At 29.4% G+C, this 23,668-nt stretch overlaps 5 protein-coding genes across 10 annotated transcripts; 1 reads left to right on the top strand and 4 right to left on the bottom strand.

The window, feature by feature from the left end:
• Window positions 1-693: 693 nt before the first annotated feature.
• On the bottom strand, window positions 694-5,699 carry LOC105150948 (uncharacterized). Of its 2 annotated transcripts, XM_011064353.2 has the most exons (7): window positions 5,380-5,699; window positions 4,342-4,983; window positions 3,165-4,008; window positions 2,937-2,985; window positions 2,755-2,784; window positions 1,627-2,511; window positions 694-1,336 (listed from the first exon to the last, which is right to left on the bottom strand). In XM_011064353.2, exons 1-7 carry the CDS (start codon window positions 5,697-5,699, stop codon window positions 1,332-1,334), a joined length of 2,775 nt encoding a protein of 924 aa, XP_011062655.2. In that variant the 3' UTR covers window positions 694-1,331. The 2 variants fall into 2 exon arrangements, with proteins under 2 accessions (XP_011062655.2, XP_011062654.2); XM_011064352.2 differs by lacking the exon at window positions 694-1,336 and having other exon boundaries at window positions 1,616-2,511.
• Window positions 5,649-10,823, bottom strand: LOC105151001 (sentrin-specific protease 7). Of its 4 annotated transcripts, XM_087402984.1 has the most exons (10): window positions 10,668-10,823; window positions 10,512-10,597; window positions 10,187-10,441; window positions 9,922-10,098; window positions 9,576-9,736; window positions 9,368-9,456; window positions 8,873-9,205; window positions 8,167-8,370; window positions 7,870-8,089; window positions 5,649-7,751 (listed from the first exon to the last, which is right to left on the bottom strand). In XM_087402984.1, the coding sequence occupies exons 3-10, from the start codon at window positions 10,359-10,361 to the stop codon at window positions 7,527-7,529; spliced, it is 1,584 nt and encodes a 527-aa protein (XP_087259110.1). In that variant the 5' UTR covers window positions 10,362-10,441; window positions 10,512-10,597; window positions 10,668-10,823; the 3' UTR covers window positions 5,649-7,526. The 4 variants fall into 4 exon arrangements, with proteins under 4 accessions (XP_087259110.1, XP_011062730.2, XP_087259111.1 ...); XM_011064428.2 differs by having other exon boundaries at window positions 5,649-7,295; window positions 7,517-7,751; window positions 10,187-10,823; XM_087402985.1 differs by having other exon boundaries at window positions 9,576-9,652; window positions 10,187-10,823.
• Window positions 10,824-11,138: 315 nt separating this feature from the next.
• Window positions 11,139-14,300, bottom strand: LOC105150951 (speckle targeted PIP5K1A-regulated poly(A) polymerase). The gene is made up of 4 exons (XM_011064355.2): window positions 14,044-14,300; window positions 13,542-13,624; window positions 13,099-13,458; window positions 11,139-13,029 (listed from the first exon to the last, which is right to left on the bottom strand). Exons 1-4 carry the CDS (start codon window positions 14,298-14,300, stop codon window positions 11,525-11,527), a joined length of 2,205 nt encoding a protein of 734 aa, XP_011062657.1. The 3' UTR covers window positions 11,139-11,524.
• LOC105150949 (tRNA 2'-phosphotransferase 1) lies at window positions 14,144-16,148 on the bottom strand. The gene is made up of 2 exons (XM_011064354.2): window positions 15,893-16,148; window positions 14,144-14,969 (listed from the first exon to the last, which is right to left on the bottom strand). Exons 1-2 carry the CDS (start codon window positions 15,902-15,904, stop codon window positions 14,376-14,378), a joined length of 606 nt encoding a protein of 201 aa, XP_011062656.2. The 5' UTR covers window positions 15,905-16,148; the 3' UTR covers window positions 14,144-14,375.
• Window positions 16,149-18,771: 2,623 nt separating this feature from the next.
• Window positions 18,772-22,503, top strand: LOC105150952 (hypothetical protein). Of its 2 annotated transcripts, none has more exons than XM_087402792.1 (8): window positions 18,772-18,861; window positions 19,796-19,913; window positions 19,999-20,283; window positions 20,365-20,475; window positions 20,555-20,821; window positions 20,910-21,188; window positions 21,283-21,627; window positions 21,743-22,503. In XM_087402792.1, exons 1-8 carry the CDS (start codon window positions 18,841-18,843, stop codon window positions 21,808-21,810), a joined length of 1,494 nt encoding a protein of 497 aa, XP_087258918.1. In that variant the 5' UTR covers window positions 18,772-18,840; the 3' UTR covers window positions 21,811-22,503. The 2 variants fall into 2 exon arrangements, with proteins under 2 accessions (XP_087258918.1, XP_011062658.2); XM_011064356.2 differs by having other exon boundaries at window positions 19,607-19,913.
• Window positions 22,504-23,668: the final 1,165 nt, after the last annotated feature.

Raw genomic sequence — 23,668 nt, 5'->3', positions numbered from 1 at the left:
TATGTTGACATAAGCATTAAATCAAAAATTTTATTAATGTGTACAAATAATTGCACTGTAATAAATTACTGATAAAAAAGATTCTTACATTGCACATTTTTTAGAATTTTTATATTTTAAATTTATGAAGATTTAAAAAAAAATACATTTCTTCAAATATTATAAGTTTTCTTCTCGAAAATTATAAAATAAAAAATCTTATAATATTTCAGAATTCATATGCTGGAAAAGATATAGAATTTTTTTACATTTCTACAATATGTAAAAAAAAAAATAAAAGTTATAAACTTATATAAAAATTGTAAAAAATTATGAAGTTTATAATGAAGCAATTCTGAAAAATTATATGAATAATTGTAAAAAAAGAATTACATCTGGAAAAAGTTTCATAAGATATATATCATGTACGATACTAATAGCTTGCGCGACATAACATAACGCTGATAAAACGCTGTCTCTGTAAAAAATATAATACATAAAATCGAAACAAAAAGTAATGCAAATGAGTTTTATTTATACAAAATAAAAGATTACGAATGAACGTACGAGACGTTATGAGACAAAACTATGCAAATTGCATAGCATAACATGATGCAATATTCGAACAGCACTGTGCAACGTGTGCAATCGCTTAGGATTAGCTTGCAGCATACATTTTACTAATAAAAAAATAAGATGCAATTGAAAAATAAATTTATGGCCAACAATATATTTCTAACTTTACATAAAGTAATTTATCGCACAAATAGAGACTTATAATTATGAAAACATAGAGATATAGTCAATATATTGAAATATAATAGTTTTTACAATATTATCTGCAGGATAAAAAACAAAATTGATACACGCTAATTCCTATAATATAAATTTAATTCGTAACTTTATCATTTTTGTTTTAAATTTTTATTACAATTTCTTTTAAATCTACGTTACATTTTCATTACGTTACATATACTACGTTTTCTTATTCTTAAAGTTGTATTTTGTCGGCAGAAATTGTTGTGCAATGTCGTTGTAAATATAATATTAATGACACAAACAAAATAACAAAAGTATCGAAGTATGTATCAACACTTATCATCTATGAGATCTTACGATGTAAGATTACATACATGTATATAATCATTTTGATTGTGACAACTCTCATAATAAAAAGAAACTGATGACGATATGATGCTTTTGCAGATACTGGTGTTCTTTTCAGGGGCTGTATGCAAAAGTATTGCTTTCATCAAATACACTTATGTAAAGATATTTGAGCATATTTTATGCTATATGTAGTTATTTTTTCACTGTTGTTCATCATAAATTCATACTTGAACTTTTGATATTTATCCTGAAAATTGTATTCTCTTCACTTTTTATTTAATATGAAATCATTCCATGCACATAGTATCATAGAAATCAGTATCATTTAATATTTGATCATTTAGAAAATATTTAAAATATGTAATATTCCTTGTCACTTTATATATATATATATATATATATATATATATATATATATATATATATGCATATATACATATATATACATATACCATATATATAACATTAATAAAATAGATCATATATTATTTGTTCAAAAAACATTTTGTGTATATAATGAATAGTTTTAAAACTTGCCCCGATAATTTCCGTGACTTCGATATGATCTTCCTCCTACATGTTTTCCTCGCAAATTATGACTTTTACCCCTTGAGACTTTCCCTCTTCCATGCCAATCAGATCCTCTTTGGAATGTATGGCCAGTCATTAATTCATCATCAGATTCTTCTAATTCCATCGGGCTTTCTCCACGGCTATGATTGCTTCTTCTATCATGAAATTCATCACGTTCAATAGAACGTCTTTGATAATTAGGCGAATATCTGTCATGACTATAGTGATCACGTATATTAGATTGAGCAGAAAACTCATTGTTTCTAATAGGAGAATCCAGCCTCGAGCTTCTAGATTCATGATTCATAGAATCTAAATGATGCTCCTGTTCGTCAGATCTTCTAGAAGGAGACGACTGCCTGTTCCAAGTACGTCTCTGCGAAGAATTACTTAGACTCCATCTTAGATCCTCTACTTCACGAAATTTGGATCCATATTCGTAAGTATCTCGTGCGCTCCAATCTAAACGATCCATTATCGGCCGTCTCTCTTCTTTTACCTGCTGGAGGTCGTCCGCATAGACCTGTGATGCAAAGTCGACAGTAGTAACGCGTACTTGCACGCCTTTAGTTTCCGTTTCCACCTCATCTGTCTGACAGATTTTCTGATGCGTTTGAGTTGTTTTCGGAACCGATATCGACTGTTCCGCATTAGTCTCTTTCCAAAATATCTTAGTTTTACTTTTCTGCAAAAGTATCGAATTCGATGTATGGTCGTCGGAAACATCTTTCGTATTGTTCTCTTCGCTGCGATCATAGAAAAATCTACCCTTCATCTTTAAACGCGGATCCTCCACAGGAAGCTGATATATCGCTTGTTCGCAATGTCTCATTATTTCAGGCTTGAATCCTATCAGTAGAAAAAAACAGAGTCGCGTAGAATAAAATTCCGAATTATATATAGCATAATGCTTATAAAAATAGGTTTTACGTCATGTTACTTGCAATCTTCACGTACGTTGTAAATCACATAAGAGAAAAATGTCTTTAAACAAAAACACACTTTAATTCCATATCTAATCACGTCACACAACTCATATGGCGCAATTAATAAGCAATTTAAATTAAATTTTAAAAATTTGAAAGTTCTTACCTGGATATAGTACTGGTATATTAGATGAATCTAAAGGACGTGATAAAAAACAAAAATTAGTATCGTTCCATAAATAGGATACATAGGAAACATAGTTTGTATCCTTGTCATAAAAAAAAATGAACTGTATCAATTCTATACGCGATTTTTACGCGACCAAACAAATTAAAACATATTCGCACCTTTGGCTGAAACAGATGCTTCCAATAGACTGGATAAGCTGGTTTTTTGCTGCAAGATGAAGTCATAAAAACAATTAATTTTTTTTCTATAAAATACATGATTGAAATAAATACAATCTTCATGACAAATTAAAATTAATTAATGCTCATTAACTTTGACATACCGATAAACATTTCTTGTCAAACTTAAAACCAAGTACTCGTCACTATTATATATATTGCAATTACTTTTGGTTTGGAGATGATCGGTGGTTCAGGTGTCTTCATTCGTTCCTGGGGTGGAGAGTAAACTTCCTTGTACGATGTCACTGATCCATGTTCTGTATAATTCTGCTTCTGCGACGACGTGGAGGATGTAGTTGAATGATTTACAGATTTCTTTGGAGGTTCAAATTGACGGATCGATGATTGTTGGACAAAGGGTGCAGTATACGATGGATTATACGATGCATGTGCACGATCCATCACGGGAGGAGGTACAGGTTGCGGTGAGGGTACAGAAAGCAACGGTGAACACATCACCGGTGGCGGAGCAGCAGCAGCAGCATTCGGCTGATTGTACATAACCGGACCGGATGCATAACTGGTTGGAGTCATGGTTGGGGCAATGGTTGGAGTCATAGATGGGGGAGGCATAGGTTCGAAATTCATTAATGATGCAGTCGGCATAGGTTCAAAGTTCATAAATGACGGTCCACTTGACATAGGTGGTAACATAACTGATGATGATGGTGACAGTGATGGTTGTGGTGGTGGCGGTTGCGTTGGCGGCAGTATCCTATCCGTTTCTTGCTGATATGTGGACGGATTGAGTAACGGTGCAATTCCTTCCATCGTCGCGGACGGTACGTATCCACTGGTGTTTACAGCAGTCGACATTGCTTCGTGTCCTAGTTGTCTTGCTAGTTCATTGATGAAGGATGAACGCTTCCTGGGGCGCTTCTCTAATGATCTGCTACGTGTGCGACTTCGACGACGAGGACTGTACCGTCTGCTCATTGGTGAACGGCTTAATCGTCTTCTTGAACGTTCCATACTGCGACTCCTCCGATCGCGAGATCGGCTTCTTCGGCTTAATCAAGATAATTACTAAGATATAATCTAATATATTTTCATATCGTATACATATTTGTACAATACAATAATATAAATACAAAATTAGCAAAATCTAAAAAATTATGTCTACGCAAAGTCTGAAAAATTATGTCTACTGTAAACCAATATATTATATAATAAACCATAATTACAATATATTTGTACGCAAAATACTATTTGTAACTTTACTGTACACGCAGTATAAAAAATAATGTTTAACCACGTGACAGTAAGTTTTCAAATCTCTTTTATAAATCGGAAAGAATTTAAATATCTCTTAACAAAGATGTTAAGAATGTTATCTCCTCACCGTTCATGCATCCAATCAGCGCGTCTCCTACGTCGCTCAGTACTCCGTCTTCTTTCTACACTGGATCGTCGTTCTCCACTAAGTCGTCTAGGACTTCTTCGTCGAGAATCGGGACTTAATTTAGGGCTTCTCCGGTCGTAGGAGCGCGGTGAATTTTTCAATCTACTTGGACTATATCTGTAAGGACTTCTATGTCTTTCTACGCTTTTTTTAAAAGGGCTCCTACGATGATCCGGGCTTACAAAAGGACTTTTTCGTCGATGGGGACTCAACCGAGATCGATCGGGAGTTCTGCGCCGAGATGGACTCGCTCTTTCATAACGTTCTAACGATTTGCTTCTGCGATGCTCTCTGCTTCGTTGGGCTTCACGCTGAGCTCGTTCTCTATTCTGTTGTTCCTCAGCGATGCTCTGGATGGCTTCAGTTTCCGTGCCAGGTGGGACTACGTTATCCGAGTCCAACAAATATTTGATCGCCTTCTCTTTTTCAGCAAGAAGTTTGTTCTCGGTGTCTCTCTTCGTTCGCATCTTGTCCCTTTCGATATCCTTGGTGCTCTTCAAAGGATCCCGCCGAGTTTCCTCACGTTTTTTCTCTTCTTTCTTCGGCTTTTTGCGTTTGTCCTTCTCGGGACGATGATGTTCCCTATAATTACTCTTGCCATCATTTGTTTGCTAAAGTATGCAAACTTCCATATTAAACATAATAGATTGTATATATGTATCATATGCATAACATAGCGGAGAACACGTAGCAGAGAATAAGGAAACTATCTGACCACGTGGTTTTATAACTTATAACTAAATTACTAAAATTAGAATTAAACATAATACATTTGTACAAATTAATGTAATTAATTCAATTCAAGATAAAGCATGGCACTATTTCTTTATAGAAATTACACTCTTTGCAGAATTTCTTTACAGCAATTGCACTCTTTATAGAAAGAGCACAAAACGGCTTTATTCATGATATAAAATATAATAACAATATAATATTACATAAAAATTTACTTAATTATTATTTATTTAATGACACTACCTAGAGATTTGGTTCTTTCCTTGCTTTGTAGATTCTGTCCTGTTTTGCTCAATCTCGCGGTTTTTATCTTCATCTCTTTCCCATGCATCCACGACGTCCAATCCTTTCATAAAGTCTTCATCATCGAGGAACTCATTTAGTTCTTCATCCGGTATTTCTCGAAGACCCTTGATCGCACGTTGCACATCATCACTGGTACTCTTCAACAAAGGATCCTCTAGTAACTGGTGGAATTGTTTCACAAATATCCTGCCAGTAATATTTGCATCTTCTTTTTTTATTTCCGATTCTTCTTTCACTTGAACAACTTTATCATCCATATTGCTCACCAGTTTGTAATATTATCTCTGCAGTACTCTCAGGAGTCTAAATCAAGAAAATATCTTTGAGCTCTAAATGAAACCTAATTATATTCCTTGTATCGATAGGTCTATTTTTTTATTCCTGCTTTTAGAGACTGCAATAGAACTCTCTTTCTCGCTTTTGCCTAATATCTATCACTGTAAGTTCCAAAAGTGTACATTAGTTTATAAAACAAACCTTGTATTGCTATTGCAATTCACTTGTTAAATTCAACAAAAAATATACGTATAAGATGATTGAACAAATGTTTTGAGATATCCAATTACATCATTTTATTATTTATATTCTTGTATTCAACAAGATGTATTCAACTATATTTCATTCAATTCCAAGTATATCTGTATTTTATCTTCAGTACGTTTATCGATATTGAACACGACTGAATGCGACTCTTTAACGTTTAGACGTTTCTCAACTCTGAACGTGTAAATTTTTGGATTCAATTTTAGCACACTGATAAGTATTAAGTATACTGACGAGCACAGTGCTCCAACATGTGTAACATGTAGAGTAGGACGATCGATTCCGATCGGGAAATGAAATAATATCCGAACTTAGTTATCAGTTTGCTTAAGAAAAATGAAAACGTGATTTTCGCTTCCCGGTACTGCGGGATTAATGTGAGAAAGAAAGACGCAGGCAACCTCACATAAATGTCGGAAATAGCGAAATCCGTTAGAATCGAAAGAAATAGTAAATAACGACACAAATCCGCAAGATTTCATGCGTGCGAGTAAAATACCCGAATACACACGAAAACACCTGTGTTTGCTCGACGATGAGTCTGCTCTCTTTCTCTCTAACTCGTTCAGTTTGGTTCAGTTGGCGAAACTAACCTAACTTCTATCAAGACTGCGTTCGAAAACACCAGTGCGCAATAGTTCCTGCACAGGACATGGAAACACAATAAGAGTCGATGTGATAAACCAATCAATCATCCAGTTTTCCGGAAAGAGCGGACGTATCTTCCATCACGCGGGAAAATTTGAATGCAATTCAACTTTTACAGCGCGGCAAAAAACGTACCTTACGAAGAGACTTGATCGTGTATCTTGAATCGAGGTGAAAATTATAAACGTGAGCAAATTTACTAGAACATTTATAATTTTATTGATCAACATTTAATAAAATTGCTTACTTTTTTTTTAGTCAACATTTAATAAATTTGCTCACTTTTTGGAATTTTCACTTCGTTTACAATCGACTCTCAGAAGCGAAGACCAAGTAATAATTATCTGTTAGCAAATTCAACTTGCATTACACTAGATTAGTGCATACTAAATGTGAAAATTAAATATGTAAAAGCATATAAATATTTTAAACAATTTAATTCTAAATGATATTGTTACGTTAACAGAACATGTATATATGTATATATAATTTCATTGTCAAAACTGATTATATTATTGTCACTAGATATTTAAAAGCAGCCTTTTTTATGTGTAATAATCCAGTGTAGTGCGAATAGTCGAATTCACCATATGTATCACTTAAATTATAACAATACAATTCTGGAAGGCATCTCACAGTTGAGTGTATTATTGAGCATTAAGCTGAAATAATGCAATTATTATATTTAATTTTCAGGACGACTTCGCTCAAACTATGATTAAATTATAAATCAGTACTATTTAAGTAACACAACTAAGTAATAACTATTAAATTAGTTAATTTAATTATATTTAATTATATTTAATGTAATTGGAAAAAAGATTAAGAACAAAAATCTATAGCAATATTTGTGATAAGAAATATATTAGAAATTTTGTCTTACGTAAGCGTTGCTACATTTTATGTTCAGAAGTAATTACATTTTTTACGTCCCGTTTCAATTTGCCATTTTGTGTCGGCAATGTTATAGTAGGCAAATTAATAGGTTTATTCCCTTTAGTGTTATTCATTAATTTAATTATCAAATTCGATAATTCCTCTCTTTTCCTCGTTATGATAATTTCTTCAAACCATGTTTCCAAGGTTTTAATTGGAAAAGTATAATCTTTAATAGGATCCTGTGAAAAGGGAAATAAACTCATAATCACATTAATTATATGTAATCAGACATTTAGAATATAAATTAAAACATATAATAATAAAAAATCAAATATTAAAGATTTAATATGTACTTGCCTTGAAAAAACTTTCCACATATTGTAATAAATACAATCCGCAATCAGTACAATTGGATTGCTTGGGTACTTTTGGATACGCTCCTTTAATAGTATCTTTCGAGAATGTCTCTTCTACATCAAATTTGACAACATATTCGCAACTTAAATAATCTCTTAATGTAGCAATTACCGATGAGTAATTAGTACCACCGAGCGAATCGAATATTAATATGCAGGGGCTATAAATTAAATTATTTAATTAAAATCATAAAAACCACAATAAAATGCATTAAATAGATATAAACGTGCTGCTTACATCTTGACTTCCTTTTGCTCTTCAAGTTCAACAGCTTTTCTTTTTAATGTTTTTATTTTTTTGTTCTTTTGTACAGACCTAGAAGAGTCTCCGTCCGTATTAGAAAAACTAACGAGACTATCATTTTTGCTAGTTTCTGTAATACGTTTGGAAACTTTTCCAACTAATCCAGGAAAGCAAATAATAGCCAAGAACCAGTGTTCACTATAAATAATATTATATTATTATGCAAAATATGAGATAATGTCTATGTCTATGTTACAAAAAATCAATAGAATTACTTAAAGAATAAAATTAATAAAATTGATATTGGCCCATTTATTACAACTATTTAATATGAGGTAAATTTCAATACAAGATATATGTATGATAAAACTTCAATGTTTTTCTTTTTTCTCTTATCTATAGAATTCTTCGTGCAATGGATTTTTTTATCTAATATCTCAATATTGATTCCAACTTTTAAGATCCTTGGTCCTGAGTGAACCCAGTATCGGACACCATGGGTGCCTTCCAACAAGTGACTCAGTACAACATAATGATCATCTCATCCTTGTTTAACATTGACGAATAATAAGAATGTAATGACTGTGTTATACATATCATGTGTGTCTCTTGTTAGAAGGCATCCCATATGAAGCACCACTTATAGCATCGCTCTTATAAGTTTATATTGGCTTCATGTTAAGTTTATAGGATTACTTACTCTTTGTTTATAGGAATTATAACAAAATCTTTTTCAAATATATTAACATCTCTCGTCCACCTCTGTACTCTTGCGTGCCGCTCGGCGGCAAGTGTCATTGGTACGGTATTTTGGGTTTCTCCGAAATGTGGAGTAATCAAACGCTGATAAAAAAATGAACTGAACATGTGAGTCCTATGTTGATCAAATTCTGACAATACCTCTAAGGTTAAATACTTTAAATAAAATTCTATAACCGTATCATTCAAGTATTGGTCTTCTGCAAGACATAGGTAATGTGCAGTGTTAATAGTTATTCCTCTTTCTACAGGAAATGATGGATATGTAATTATTCTACAAAAAATAGTTTATGCATAAAAAAATTATTTACAAATTTATATAACTATGTTTAAAAAATCAAATTAGATTAAATAAGCAAGATTATGAAATACATTTTGTCCGATCAAGTTATTAAAAGATAATTATTAAAAATCAATTATCAAATAAGATTCTTACGTTTGTACGTCATCATTGACACCAGTAGTATCTGTAGCACTTATAGTAGATGTTAAATTTTGATTTAGCTTTCGTGTAGTAATGAACGACTGTAAAAATATATTATATATATATATATATATATATATATATATATATATATATGTTCATATAAAAATGTACATGTATGTTATATATCATAAAATATAATTCAGTCAAATATATGTACATGATCCCATAACATCCGTGTGGCTCGTGTAAATATATTATTAGCTTCTTGAGAAGTCAATTCGTCTATTTTACCTTCTTGTGAGAATAAACTTGTTAGTATCATCTTTGAATCTTTCGGTAACTTATCTAGTAATAACGTAATATGTCTATGCATCTCAACTAAAAAAATATCAAAAATTTAAAATATTAATTACATCCGGCTTCGTTAATTGTAAGAACTTTTATATCTTTTCTACATATTATCGAAAACTGCGGAGATTGAATAAATATTTTTTAGATAAATCATTAAATTACAGAAACTACAGAACCTATTTAAAATATAGAAAATTCGTATATGTTGAAACCTTTTCCAATAGGATCGTAATATGGTCCCTTTGGATCTTGCATTCCTAATAATTCACGTAACTTGGTTCCTGTACTTGGAGATGTATAAAGGAATAGTACTGGCATTGTTTGTTCAAAATTAATTAAAAGCTTAATTACATGCCTGTATTTCACATCCAAAGTTACAAAACTTGTATCTGTAAAATATCAAAGTAATATTTCAAAGTAAAAGAATTTATATAACTCTTTTTATCTATATTTTCGTTATAAATAAAATTAATGTACCATCTTCTACCAAAGGGACATCAAATTTTACACCACTATAAGAAATCATTACTTTTTCCCGAGGAATACATTTATAAGAACCTATTACAATCATTTGACACTCTAGAGTTAGAGCAGTTCGTGGAAGATTTAGATACTGCTCTGCAATATCTGAAGAATTTTGATCTTCAAACATTTTCGTAAAATCCAATATAATTTCATCAATGTACTATGATATCAGCCGATGTGTTAATTGTGATGATCACCTACATATATCTTACAAAACATTACTTTCATTATTTTTTTATTCTTCAAGCATCTTTTAAAACGCGTTCAGAATTCTTACCCGAGTATTGCCCAAATATTATGTTATCCTTATTGAACATCACATTCAAAACAACAAGAATAAATGATGAAAACTCATGTGGGAATCTGAACATATTCCAATATGTTTATTATTGCATTTTAGAGCTGTGTGAATAGTTAGAATTTTAATTCTCACCGTGTATATGGAAGTCGTTCGTGTCCAGACAATTTTTTAAATTATGAAAATTTTGAAAACAAGCGAGTACAAACGCGCTGTTCTATTCCTAAAGAAATTTGTGAAGTAGAGTAGGGCAGGGACAAGGGGAAGGTGGCCATGAAGCCCGGTAGAGGGCGTCATTTTCTTGATATTCAAAATTGAGCGCGCGCGCGAATACAAATGATCCCAGACATCCTCGTATACATTCAACGCATATTTGTTGTACAAAGAAAAGTATTTTGAAAGTACACGTTCGCGAACGTTGAAATGAATCCTTTTCAATCGTAATACATTTTTATTAATTTACATTTATTTAAGAATTGTATGAAGTACATTTCTATGCCTTTCAATCTAAAAAAAATTTTAGTTTTTTAAGTGCATTGTGAATACTGCTCAATTTAAAATTCTAAGTAGGAAATGTAATACTTGATTGATTTTTCGATACGAATCTGAGAAGAGCGAAGACATAAGCATATATTATGTTTATAAAAATCTACATTTATTGTATGTTACGATTATACTTACTCTAAAACATTATAATTCCTAAATATCATATGGTTTTAATAAATATATTGTAATATAAATATTAAAAAGCATAAAATGAAATTTTTTTTGTTTTATGAATCCTAGATCATTTATATATATATATATATATAATGTATATATATTTTTTTTTAAGGATTCTGAATTTATACATGTTCTAAAATTATTAATTGTAAAAACGAACTAATCAGACAAATATGATCAGAATTCTATTATGAAGTATCGACAGAATAACACATAGGAAGAACCGCTAATGTTTGGTCCGTGCCGAAAAACATACGACTTTAATATCATCATGACTGGTGACATAACAGTTGATCATAGGTCTTTTTGTACTGCAGCATGTGTAGCAATGTTTTGTTTATTATTTTTGGTATCCAACTATTTACGAAACACTCAAATTGTCGAAAAATGTAACTTTGACTGTCCTCATCATTTAGCAATATAACCACCGCTACAGGATTATCCGCCTTTTCTAACGTACATATAAAATTTAGCTTTATGTTATTTGCTTCATCATGTTCTTTTAATTGTTCCACTACTTTATCTGACATAATTGCTTCTTTCTCCAGAAGACTTAATTGAAGATCCAAAAGAGTTCTACCATTTTTCTTTCTATTATACCACACACATTTATTCCCTGTGCAATGAAACATTACTTTTTGATAACTTTTGGTGTGTACATCAGATAACACTTCAACCTTTTGTTGTTTCGTTTCTTGATCGAGAAGTACTTCCACTTGCAGTTTAAAAATCTTTTCAAAGATATCTCTTATTAGATTAAAAGTGATGAAATACCAATTATCTTTCTTGTATTGCTCTTTATTAGTAATATCTGTACGTGTATCGAAATCTTCTGGTAATCCAGCATGGAGAAAACGACCAGCCTTTATTACATTTCTGAAATTCTTTTTTTTCTTCTTTAATTGTTTCAATTGAGGAGGTATTGAAGTGAATAACATCTTTATTAAATAATTGTAATTATTTTCACTAGCCGTTGAACAAATATCAGCGCTAAATTTGCAGCAATGTTGAAATGCTAATAATGCACGATCTGACGTATTTGCAGCTGTATTTTGATTAAGTTCGATTGGATCTTGCACACATACTGGCTTATAAATATCCAATTTCTTAGTATTATTATCCATGATGTAACTTTTATATCTGTCCATGTAATTGGGTAATTTATCTAACTGTGCGAAATCAGGCAATGAATATGTTTTTCCGTCCAATAAACATAGCACACATGCGGTAAAATTAAATTCACCGTAAAAGGTAAAGAAATTGTGAAGCAGTGTTGCAATATTACTGCTGTTGGTAATGGCTGGTAACACAGTATTTTCATTAAAATTTACTTGCCAGCCATTCAAAATCTGTGGGATACAATTTCTCTGAAGGTGTAGTAAAGGCGGAAGGAGACCAATCGATTCTTGCTGAAGGTAAAAAATAATTAGACATACTAATCCATAACTAGAAATTCTTCCACTACCCGAAATCCCGAAATGCCTCGCCCAATACTTGATGAGTAGCATTAGTGGTCTTAATCGAGGATCGTGTAATGCACAATATCGTAAAAAGTCACTTTTATAGATGCCTAGGCCATTTTTGAAGGAAATATCGCAGGAGACATTAGTCGGTATATAACGGAATTTTATAATAGGTGTTTTCGCTTTAGGAATTGATATTATGTTGGTAAATACAGATTTCAAATTATACATAACTCTTCTCACTTTCTTGAAAACCATTGTCGTCCATATATGCGATGGCATATCCGGTTTATAATAATTTGGCGGCAAACCTGAAACGGACGTTATTTAAATATGCAACTCATATATTCATGCAATAATAAAATTAGAAAATCTCTTACCGATTTTACCGACGTACATGTAGATATCTAAGTCACTTTCTTTAAAACTTAATTGCGCCACTGTTGAACCAAATCTGTATGTCCGACATTCTGGGAAAATCGATCTGAATATTTCATTCAAATGAGAGCAAATGACATTATATCTTGTTGTTAATTCAACTTCAGTAAGTTGTACTACATTTAAAAGTGCTGCTAATTCGTTATCAAATGTCACTTCGTTTTCAATAACATCTTTTATACGATCATAACCTATTGGATCTTCTTCTTCTTCTTCAGTTTTATTCTCAAATCTTTTTTTTTTCCGAACAGTGTCATTTTGTTGTTGTGGCTCTGTTAAATTAGTAGGTTTTTGTAGTTGCGCTGTAAAACAGAGTATGTATAAGTCACATCATTTCAAAATTATTAAGAAATATAATAATTGTGTGTGTGTGTGTATATCTTACTTTCACTTTTCCTCAGTCTTCTCATACATAATTTTTCATTTGGTAGCCAATTTGATCTGCTCATTAAAATATTAGTAGGATTCCTGTAATGCAATAACAAAGTATAAATGCAATATTTTGTAGAATAATACCTTTATTCACATGCTTTTAGTTATCAATAATATTTGTGTTCTTTTTTTTCTTCTTAAATAGTGATTATTATAAACAAGAGAATAAGAGAATAAATATTTTAAATATTCTAAAAATTAGAAAAAAAAATAAAAACTTATTATATAGATTTCTAATATTTAAAAGAAAAGAACCAACGATAATAAATCTTTATTTTTACAGAGTAAAAAAATATAACTTCTTTGTTTATAATTAAAAAAAACTAATATTATTTTGTAATCGCCTCTATGTTAAAAAAAATAGAACAATATATAAATATTTCTATGAATTAGATAGACGAAAATTTATTCTTGTACATTCTCTATCATAAATATTAATTATAAATTTTTATTACCTTTCAGTATATTCAATCCAAAAGAAATCCTGTCCAAAACGTTGTCTTTTAACTGTTCCAAATTGTCGAAAAAAATTTACTAAATCCATTGGCGATAAAGTTTTTGGTAAAGGTGAAACACAAAGTGACTTTCCTGATAAATAAGGCTGCTCTTCTTCAAGTGATTTTTGTTCTGAATTTGTTATTTGATATTTTGAGCTCGTGGGGACTTGTTCACTTTTATGTTTGAAAGATTCATTATACGATTGAGAATTCATGTTTTAAAGTTGTGAAAATAATCGTAATTTATTATATTTAATTATGTTTGTTGTTTGATAAAGATTTTATTATTTTTAATTCAAATTTAATGTTTGACCAAGAGCGGTAATCACTTTCAAAAAATATTTTGTTTCAATAAATCCTTTTGAATTTCCGGCACAAAGAACAACACCATTTTCAGATTCAAAAAATATTAAACCATCTTCCTTTGCTTTCCCAAAATTCACATAAATAAAAAGTTCAGCGTTTTGACGTAAACCGTTGATAAAATTTAATCCCTTTGCAAAATGAATATGATTTCTTTTCATACGTGATAGACCTTCTGTTCTTATGTTTGGCCAGTACTTAAAATAGGTGCCATGAATTATGTCAAAGTCTATAAGGTCAAGTATTTTCAAACTCAATTCATTGATCTTGAATATAGAATGTCCTTGATTTGCTTTAATCTCTAAAATACCATTAATAGTCTTAAGAGTAAATCTCTGTTTGTTATTTTCCTTTACTACTCTCTTGATATCGTCAGTAGTATACTGATGTAGTGATTTATTTAATAATTCATTAACTGCAACAAAACCATTTGGTTTAATATTTAAGCCTTCCTTTGTAGCGCCATGACGTAATAGGTACGATAATTTTTTGCTGAGAGCAATATCACTTTTACTCCGAGTCTGAAAACAACATTAATAACATTTGTTAGAGATCATGAATTATATTCAATCCTATTAATTAAATTATTACAAAAATTCTTTTTAAAAAATGCGAATTTTTAAACTCTTTATAGAATATATTCTTTATACAAAGTCTATATAACAAAATTATTATTATTATTATTATTGTTATTACACTGATTTAAAAAATCTGTTAATATATTCATAAAATGTATTAATAATTTCAAAAAATGCTTTTAATTGCTCTGCAGACTTATTCTATAATTCCTTACAGTAATGTCATGATTGTTATATTGTTGTTAAGTTTTTTTATTATGTATACTTTATAATATAACTATAACGATACTGTTAAGACTTAATAATAGAACAGGCTATTCTTTCAATTGCAATTTCAATAGTAATCATATATTAATATTAATTTTATTAGAGATTTACTAATAACTTACAGTAATTTTTACAAAAATAAAATGTTTAGTTATCTTTAACGGAAATACGTAAGATAAATTTTAAAATATATAAATTATAATTATAAAATAAAAAAAAGAGAAAAAAGATAAAAGTTAAAATATAGAAATAATGTGTGTGACATATATTAGATTTATCGACATTTAGATGTTCAACTTAATATTCGTTTTCTCCAAACAGGATTGCATAATTATTCGCTCAATTCAGTTATTAGCTCAATTTATGCAGTCCTAGCACACCAATGACCGTTCAGATATAAATAATAAAAAAAATATAATAAATGTATGTTTTAAAGGCAAAGCAATTAAAAGCAGATCATTGTACATGCTCGCGTAGAAAAGTGTACAAAACATAATGATTTTTTATGTGTAATTTTACATTACCACACGTTAATACCAATATTTATAAAAGTCCACAAATGTCTTTTCTATAATAAATAGTTACATCACGAATCTAACCTTTGAAAACATGAAATTAGCGTAGCTCGCAATCCTCGTAACTTCCACCAAACTAATTGGTTTTCTTCGCACTAATTTAAAGGTATATGTTTAATCTGAGAATTAATAGTATTATATTCGTCACAAATTTATAAAATTTTAGTTAATATCATAACGGCAATAATGGCGTAACATCCCACACACGCATTGGCCGTGAAACAAATTATATCTACGCTTGTTATATGCTCGAAAATGCTGTATCGACTGTACTATCGACTGTATTATCCATGCGTTTTATTTCACTGATTTTCCTAATGTCATTCCAAAGTTAAACACGAGATGGCATATGTGTAGAACACCCTCGTTTTACAAGTATATACATATTGTGTGTGTATTTGCACAACAGATATATAAATTGGAGGTAACACGTCAGAAAATAATAAATTATAGATTTTTAATATCAACAGCGCATATTAAAACACAACCATAGTGCAGTCTTGGCTACAAGTACAATCCTTTCCTCCGAGATTCAAATTGACGTGCATTTGGTGGAACAATCATATATCGAACAGTATCGAGAAATTCAATTTTTAAAAGTTGAAACGATTTTGATATTATTTACAAGAAACTCTAGCTATATATCATATATATAATATTCGATATTCTTTGTTTTAAATTCCTTTTCCATGTATTAAACGAAAAAAAAAAAACTTAACAATTTCATTAATGTTAATAAAATACTTCATTTTTTGACGAATTAATCATCGATTAATTTACAATGAGCAAAATTTAAAGAATAAAAATTGTAAATATATTATTATTGTTAATTTTATCTTTTTTTATATATTAAATAATAAGAAATTAATTCTATGTATACTAATACTGTAGAAATTATTTAACGAGTTAATCAAATTTATTTTAAATATATAATTCACTATCCTCAATCTAATCTCCGTTACATATATGTTAAACAACAAAAAAATTAAGTCTGTTCATATCAAAACATTATTCATGTTGAAATAAAGATTACTTCACGAGTTAACAGACGATTAATTTAATCGGCAGAATTATTCAAAGCAAAATATGTAACCTTTTAAGAAAAAGTAACCTTTTAAAAAACTTCTAGTGTACAAGTCTATGTTTCTAAATATATATATAATTCTTTGTTTTCAAATTAATCTTTTTTTTTGTTTCTTAAACAACAAAATTTCTAATTCTATTCATATTAACAAAATAATATTTTACCTTATCAGTTTTTTACTTTAGTCACATATTTATTAGATTAAAATTCAATTATAATAGACTTTATAAATAAATCCAATTATTAGACAAAAAGAATAAAGACATAAAAGCCAACGATGCAAAAAAATTTATTCTATTATTATTCAAATATATAATTTAAATACAAATGCTTTTGTATTAAATTTTATTGTATATTTACATATTTGACTGATAAAAAGATACTGTTTTTCTCAGTATAACTAGACGACAATTTCACCTATTTCTTTGTTTTTAATAAGACATTTAAATTCCTCTTAGAAATTTAAGAACTTCGTTAAAATCATATCGATTTGATAACGTTGTGAATTACCGTTGTAATTGACATACAATTATTTTTATATAATTTGTAAATTGCTAATATTCATTGCTGATTATTGCTTCTATTATTTTGTCTTTAATGTAACGTTTTTTCAAATTATACTTAAGTAATTAATTATATTTAAGTGTATTTTAATATGACGTGCGCACGTTCATTTTGATATAATAAATACGTTACGTCTTACGCTTTATATAATATAAACATACATTTATTTCTTATTGTAATTATTTGACTGCAGAAAAGATGTACAGTCGAAACGTTCTATGCATTGTATATTAACTAGTTCTTTAATCTCTCTTGACGATTTAATAAATTGGTTTTAATGTTTGATCTATTAATTAAAACTCGTTTGTTCGACTTTTCTACCAATTTACATTGCAATTTTATGTTTAGAAATTGATATTATAATTAATGATTATTTAAAGATAAGTTTAACTACACTTAAAGATTGGCAAATTCTCAAAAACAATATTGATACGATTACATAACATTTCCAAATATATTATACATATATATAATAAAATAATTTTTGAAAAATCTGAGTGTAAAAACTTTGAAACTCTCACAGAAATTTAATATTGAAAGGCATTGATATTAATTATTTTTTTTAATATTAAATTAGCCAGTACTAAAATGCATTTCTAAGAAAAATTATAAAACTTTTGTTTAAATTTGTTCTTCTTATATTTCTCATTCTGACGACATATTTAGAAAAACGTTTATTCTTTCCAAAACGTTTTGCCATCAATAATGGGCGTAAGAGTCTATGAAAAACTATCCCTACTGAAAAAAAATACGTTACACCGTTGCATGATAAAATCACGTAATTAAAACATGTAAATTACGTAATGAATTGTTCCAAATCAGTACATGATTTTAAAATTATGTATTTACGTAAAAGTACGATGATATGTTCCTTTTTCTTTTATTTCTGTTATTCAATTCTTGAAAACTTTCTGTTTGATATAACATCTATATAACTATATCACATGATGGATGAAATTATTTGTAATATTATGTGATTTTTGAAATTACATCATTTTAAAAAATCACGTGATTTAGAACAATCCGTTACGTAATTTACATGTTTTAAATACATGATTTCATTATGTAACTTTGTGACAGGATTTTTTTCAGTAGGAATAAATACATTTGTTTTGGTCTCTTGAGTTTGGTCTCTTTCAGTCATTTTGTTTCCTCTATTTGATCTATATTGGCATGTAAATATCTAAAGGTCATAATCAGAAAAACATAGGTATCTTTTTGGAAGAAAATAAAACGTCTCGAAGCGACAGTCAGTAGTTGATCGCGAATCTAGACACATCGTGAAAATACGTTCGTCGGGAAACGTTTGTATTATTTCGAGAATATGTTTACAAAACATATAAAGGTAACTGCGCAAATTGTTATCGTCTCTTTTAAAACGCGAGGAAATATTACAATTTTTAAAGACTACACTTTACCATCGAATATTTTTCAGTTATATTGTCGCAATTATTATTCATTCGATGCATTATGCCAGATTTGGACATGATTTTACGAAATCACGTAAATCTATACTTTAGAACAAATCCTGTCTATCACGAATTGAATTACTTATCATGAATCGCGTTGTTTTCCAGCTTTTGTTTTCGTGGTGTTAAATAAATGAAACGAAAAAAGATTAGAATACTCAAAATCTACACGTATTCATTCGTGTACGAATGTTCGATAATCGCCATCATATATATGTCGATATTTTTATATCGTGATTCGCGAGTATTCCGGAATATCAAAAATCAACGTAAAAGTAAAATATTAGAGATATTAAATCCAATATTTTGTAACATTTAACGACAGTAACGATACATCATCGTTACATCATCGTTGCGCAGATTTTATATATAGTATACCCTAAAACTTTTAAAGTGATTCTGAAGAAATCTCATTTTTAAAATTGAAAATTGAATTACTTTTTTCAAGACTGTTCCAATTTTCAATCTTTAGAGTGAGATTTCATCTCAAAAAATTTAGAGAATGAAAAAGCTGCGCTATAACAATATCATTATTGCCGATAAGAATTAGGAACACAAAATAGAGACCTAAATCGACATTAAAAGGCCGAATCTATAAAAATCAAATTCTCGTTTCCTTAGATCGCACAATTACTGCTTTTGTATTGTGTCATCGTACAAAGTTACGTCGCAACTGAAAATAGATTGCAACAAGACGCTAATTTCTTTCAAGACTTGTGTAATAATATAATAAACAATAATGATAATAAAGAAGGAAAGAATGGTTTAACCGAGTACAACCTATTACCTTTCTTCTTGTTCTCATATAAGTGGAACGTTTCTGATGTCTATCTCTCAAAATCATCTGTCGAAGGCAGAACTTTCAATGAGCATCCACTAGAGGATCAACCTTCAGTACCCGTAGAAAAAAGTGACAATAAAGTGAAAGGTAGAATGATTTTTTGTCATAGAGAGGCACAATATTATTCCATAATGAAAATATTGTATCAAATGTATCTTAATTTATTACATAGGTCGAAAGATAAACGTCAACGTACTCATAAAGCGCATTAAATTGATCGTAACCTACATAAAGAAATTTCAAAAAGATGCAACGAGTGCTGTTATTAATACCCTTGAAAATTTTAAAGAAGATGACTTCGACGAAAACCTTTTGCTTACCTTCGTAATGATGATACATCAATGGACCTCCGATGTAATAGTCTTAAATAATATCGGCAAATCGTATTACGAGAAAATCTTAATGCTTCCAAAAAGATGTACACCCCATCTGGCACAGACTAATTACGCACTGCAAGGTGAGAGAAATTTTTTTATTATAGAGAAGCGCAATTATTGCGTCAAAGTGGAATTCAAAAGAATCTCAATTTTTTATACAGATCGTATAATAATGTCCTCCGATATCATAAGCATCATTAAAATAATCCATAATCAATTACATACAAGGAAATCAAAGGAATTATTGGAGGAAAAGAGCCATACAATGAAACGTAAGAAAAAGATTTTTCGCGTAATATATCACGATAAAATAAAAATATTACTTCATCAAAATATTGATTTTTCATGCAGGTAATTCGACGGCCGAACAGCTCATAAAACTAATTAAATCGATCGTATTTGAATTAAACGAGAAACTAAATTCTGAGGAAACTATAATATCGTCACGTCTCAATGAGGACATAGTCAAACTTCAATTGTTCTCATATAAATGGGTCTTTAATATACGTTATCCAAATATCCGTACAAAATTTGTCAATGAGAACTCCCAGTCTTCATTGAAAAATCAGTCTTCATTGCCCATAAACATGACAGATAAACATGACAACGAACCAACAGGTAAGAGAAAAATTTTTTGCAGTAGAAAAGTACGATATCGCACCAAAATAAATATATTTTTGTACAAAAATCTTGATCCCTTATATAGATCAGCAGAAAAATGCCACAGATGTCTTGAAACGCGAAGGTAGATCGTTGACGATCGATGGAAAGACGATTGATGATTCTACTAAAATGGTGTGCAAATTCAGACAAACCATACACCACTCATTAGAAATGCAGCTATACATTTTCGGACGGATAACACATCAGTGGGTCTCTTATAAGGACTATACTACTGAAGGAAGATCTTTAAATGACTTTCAGCTTCCACTGGAAGATGAATCTTTCTCATTGCCTGTGGAAGAGAGCGGCTGTGAACTGGAAGGTAAAAGAAAGATTTTTTTAGCCATAGAAAGGAACGTTATCACAAAATATCAATATAATCTGCCAATCTATCCAAATCTCGATTTTTTTCATAGATGACGAAATAACCATCAAGGACTTCATGGATGATGTTAAATTAACTAAGCATCAAATAAACGAAAACTTAAAGATATTCGAGGAAACAATGAACACTGATAATGAATCTTCTCAAAAATTACGAAATGCCAGGGAATATATACATGTTAAAAGATCTAACGTTGAATCAATCAACGAATTATTGAATTATCTTCGATTAAAGTACATATTAACGATATATCGGTGGATTTCTAATATAATAATTTACAATACCATTGGCAAAACGTCTCTCAGTCACATCTTTCCATATCTAAGGAAATGTCAACCTATGTTTCCCGTAAAAGAGACCAACGAGCAACTAAAGGGTAAGAGAAAATTTTTTATTTGTCGCGTAATATCAATGTACAATATTTGTTGCGTAATATCAATGCGTAATACAAAGTAGAAATATTATTTCACAAATATCTCGTTCTTTTATAGAATTTGAGGAAATAAGTGATGAAATTATTTATCTCGCCCAGTTGCTCCAGATTGCCTCCACAATTTGAAGATACTTATACAACACATATTGGCGATGAAAATATTATAATATGTTCTTTAAACTGTTTAAACATAATGTACTTTGATTTCTCAAAGTATTTCGTTCAATTTATATATTGCATTTGATATTAAGGATCCACTGGATAATAGTGAATTATCCAGTTATTAGAATTATTGGATTATAGTGAAATGAAAAATGTCAATCATGTGTTTCTTTTCTTTCATCGACAAAAATTTTATTGCATTACTCTATGAAATATATGTCGCGATCTATTTCATTTTATTAACTAAAAATAAGCTAAAAATAATGTAAAAGATGTAATTTATCTAGTTTTATGTATAACTGGAAAATGTAATAAGAATTTATTCAGAAATATTATTCAATCTCAAAATATGATTTAACTGAATTAATTTTTCCACTTATTTGTATTATCATATAAGTCTTGTCATTTATTATTATTGTTATTTTTGATGTATGAGATCCAAAAGATTTATCGTGAACTTGCAACAAAAAAATAAAGAGTTTCTTAGGCTATTATATCTTCGAGGAATGAAGACGAGTAAGAATATCCGAGGTGGTTTGGAATTCCACTCTACGATAGAGAAGAAAAGACGAATCGTTAAAATTAGGAACCCGATTTATCTGACAACGTTATTAGTCGTGTAACTTTCATGCGAAAACTGTATACAATTTATTAAAATTTATAAAAAAATAAAAATTGTATTTACAATTTATGTCTGTAATACAAGATCGAATAGATTATTACTCGCATGTCATTGTCTTGAAGTTAAAATTCTTTATTAATTCATTTGAAGTATTATCAGTAATCTCATGCTATTATTACATATAAAGATAATATAATAATATAATATTCTGAAGAAACATTCATATACGATTTGAAAAGTAGAAAATTGTATTTTAACTTATATTATATTTTAATTGTAACTTCTTCAATTTTATTGGAATAATCAAAATTTTTTTAATTCACATTTTTTAATGCACATTTTGATAAGATCTCAACAGTACAGAACAACATTGCTGCAAGTTTTGTTGAGGGTAATTTATACTCAACAATTAATTTTTCCAAAATTTTGACTATTTTTTAACGTATAAATTATTATGTAATTATATATTAAATCTAAAATCATCGATATAGAATTAAATAATTTCATTATTGATATAGAATTAAATAATTTCATAATTTCAAATTTGATGTACATACATTACAATGTACGCAGAGTCTGAAGGAGTTAATCACGACAGATTGAGCCCGGTCAATCATCTTAGAGGAAATTTTGTTGGATCTTTTATCATCAGAATGAATATTTGAAGTGCATATTTGATATGCATCCATCGACATATGATTTAAACAAATATGGCACAAAAATTATCTATATATATATATATATATATATATATATGATTGATAAACGACACTGTTTTCCTCAATATAGGTAGGCGACAATTTTATCTATTTCTTTTCTTTTAAAGATGCTTTAATTCCTCTCAGAAATTTATATTTGTTGATTTGATAATATTGTGAATTAAAGCTATAGTTGGCTTATATAACTATTTTTATATAATTTGCGAATTGCTAACATCCATTACTGCTTATTGCCCTTGTTATTTTGACTTTAATGTAATGCTTTTTTGGGTCGCAAAAAAAAATTACATTCAAATGATCATATTTTAATACGATGTGCGCATATTCTCATGTTAATACAATAAATACATATTTCATTATCTTTATATAATACGTATATTTATTTTTTAATGTAATTATTTGGCTAAAAAGTTTTAGTATAGTCGAAACGTTCCATACATTGTATATTAATCAGTTGTTTAATTTCTCTTGACGACTTAAT

Source organism: Acromyrmex echinatior, chromosome 2 (assembly GCF_024713525.1).
Source record: "Acromyrmex echinatior isolate Ae372 chromosome 2, ASM2471352v2, whole genome shotgun sequence".
Classification (NCBI taxonomy): domain Eukaryota; kingdom Metazoa; phylum Arthropoda; class Insecta; order Hymenoptera; family Formicidae; genus Acromyrmex; species Acromyrmex echinatior.
This window is presented reverse-complemented; position numbering and strand designations above follow the sequence as displayed.

Coding starts and splice junctions, on each gene's coding strand:
- LOC105150948 (XM_011064352.2), bottom strand. CDS start 5,699: ATGGATGATAAAGTTGTTCAAGTGAAAGAAGAATCGGAAATAAAAAAA. Junction 4,984..5,379: donor GGAAAGAACCAAATCTCTAG/GTAGTGTCATTA, acceptor GAGTAATTATAG/GGAACATCATCGTCCCGAGA. Junction 4,009..4,341: donor GCTGATTGGATGCATGAACG/GTGAGGAGATAA, acceptor ATCTTGATTAAG/CCGAAGAAGCCGATCTCGCG.
- LOC105151001 (XM_011064428.2), bottom strand. CDS start 10,361: ATGTTTGAAGATCAAAATTCTTCAGATATTGCAGAGCAGTATCTAAAT. Junction 9,457..9,575: donor CACGGATGTTATGGGATCAT/GTACATATATTT, acceptor ATATTTTTACAG/TCGTTCATTACTACACGAAA. Junction 8,371..8,872: donor ATAATTCCTATAAACAAAGA/GTAAGTAATCCT, acceptor TATTATTTATAG/TGAACACTGGTTCTTGGCTA.
- LOC105150951 (XM_011064355.2), bottom strand. CDS start 14,300: ATGAATTCTCAATCGTATAATGAATCTTTCAAACATAAAAGTGAACAA. Junction 13,459..13,541: donor AAGACTGAGGAAAAGTGAAA/GTAAGATATACA, acceptor TCTGTTTTACAG/CGCAACTACAAAAACCTACT. Junction 13,030..13,098: donor CATGTACGTCGGTAAAATCG/GTAAGAGATTTT, acceptor CGTCCGTTTCAG/GTTTGCCGCCAAATTATTAT.
- LOC105150952 (XM_011064356.2), top strand. CDS start 18,841: ATGTTTACAAAACATATAAAG. Junction 18,862..19,606: donor TGTTTACAAAACATATAAAG/GTAACTGCGCAA, acceptor TCGTTTCCTTAG/ATCGCACAATTACTGCTTTT. Junction 21,189..21,282: donor GAGCGGCTGTGAACTGGAAG/GTAAAAGAAAGA, acceptor TTTTTTTCATAG/ATGACGAAATAACCATCAAG.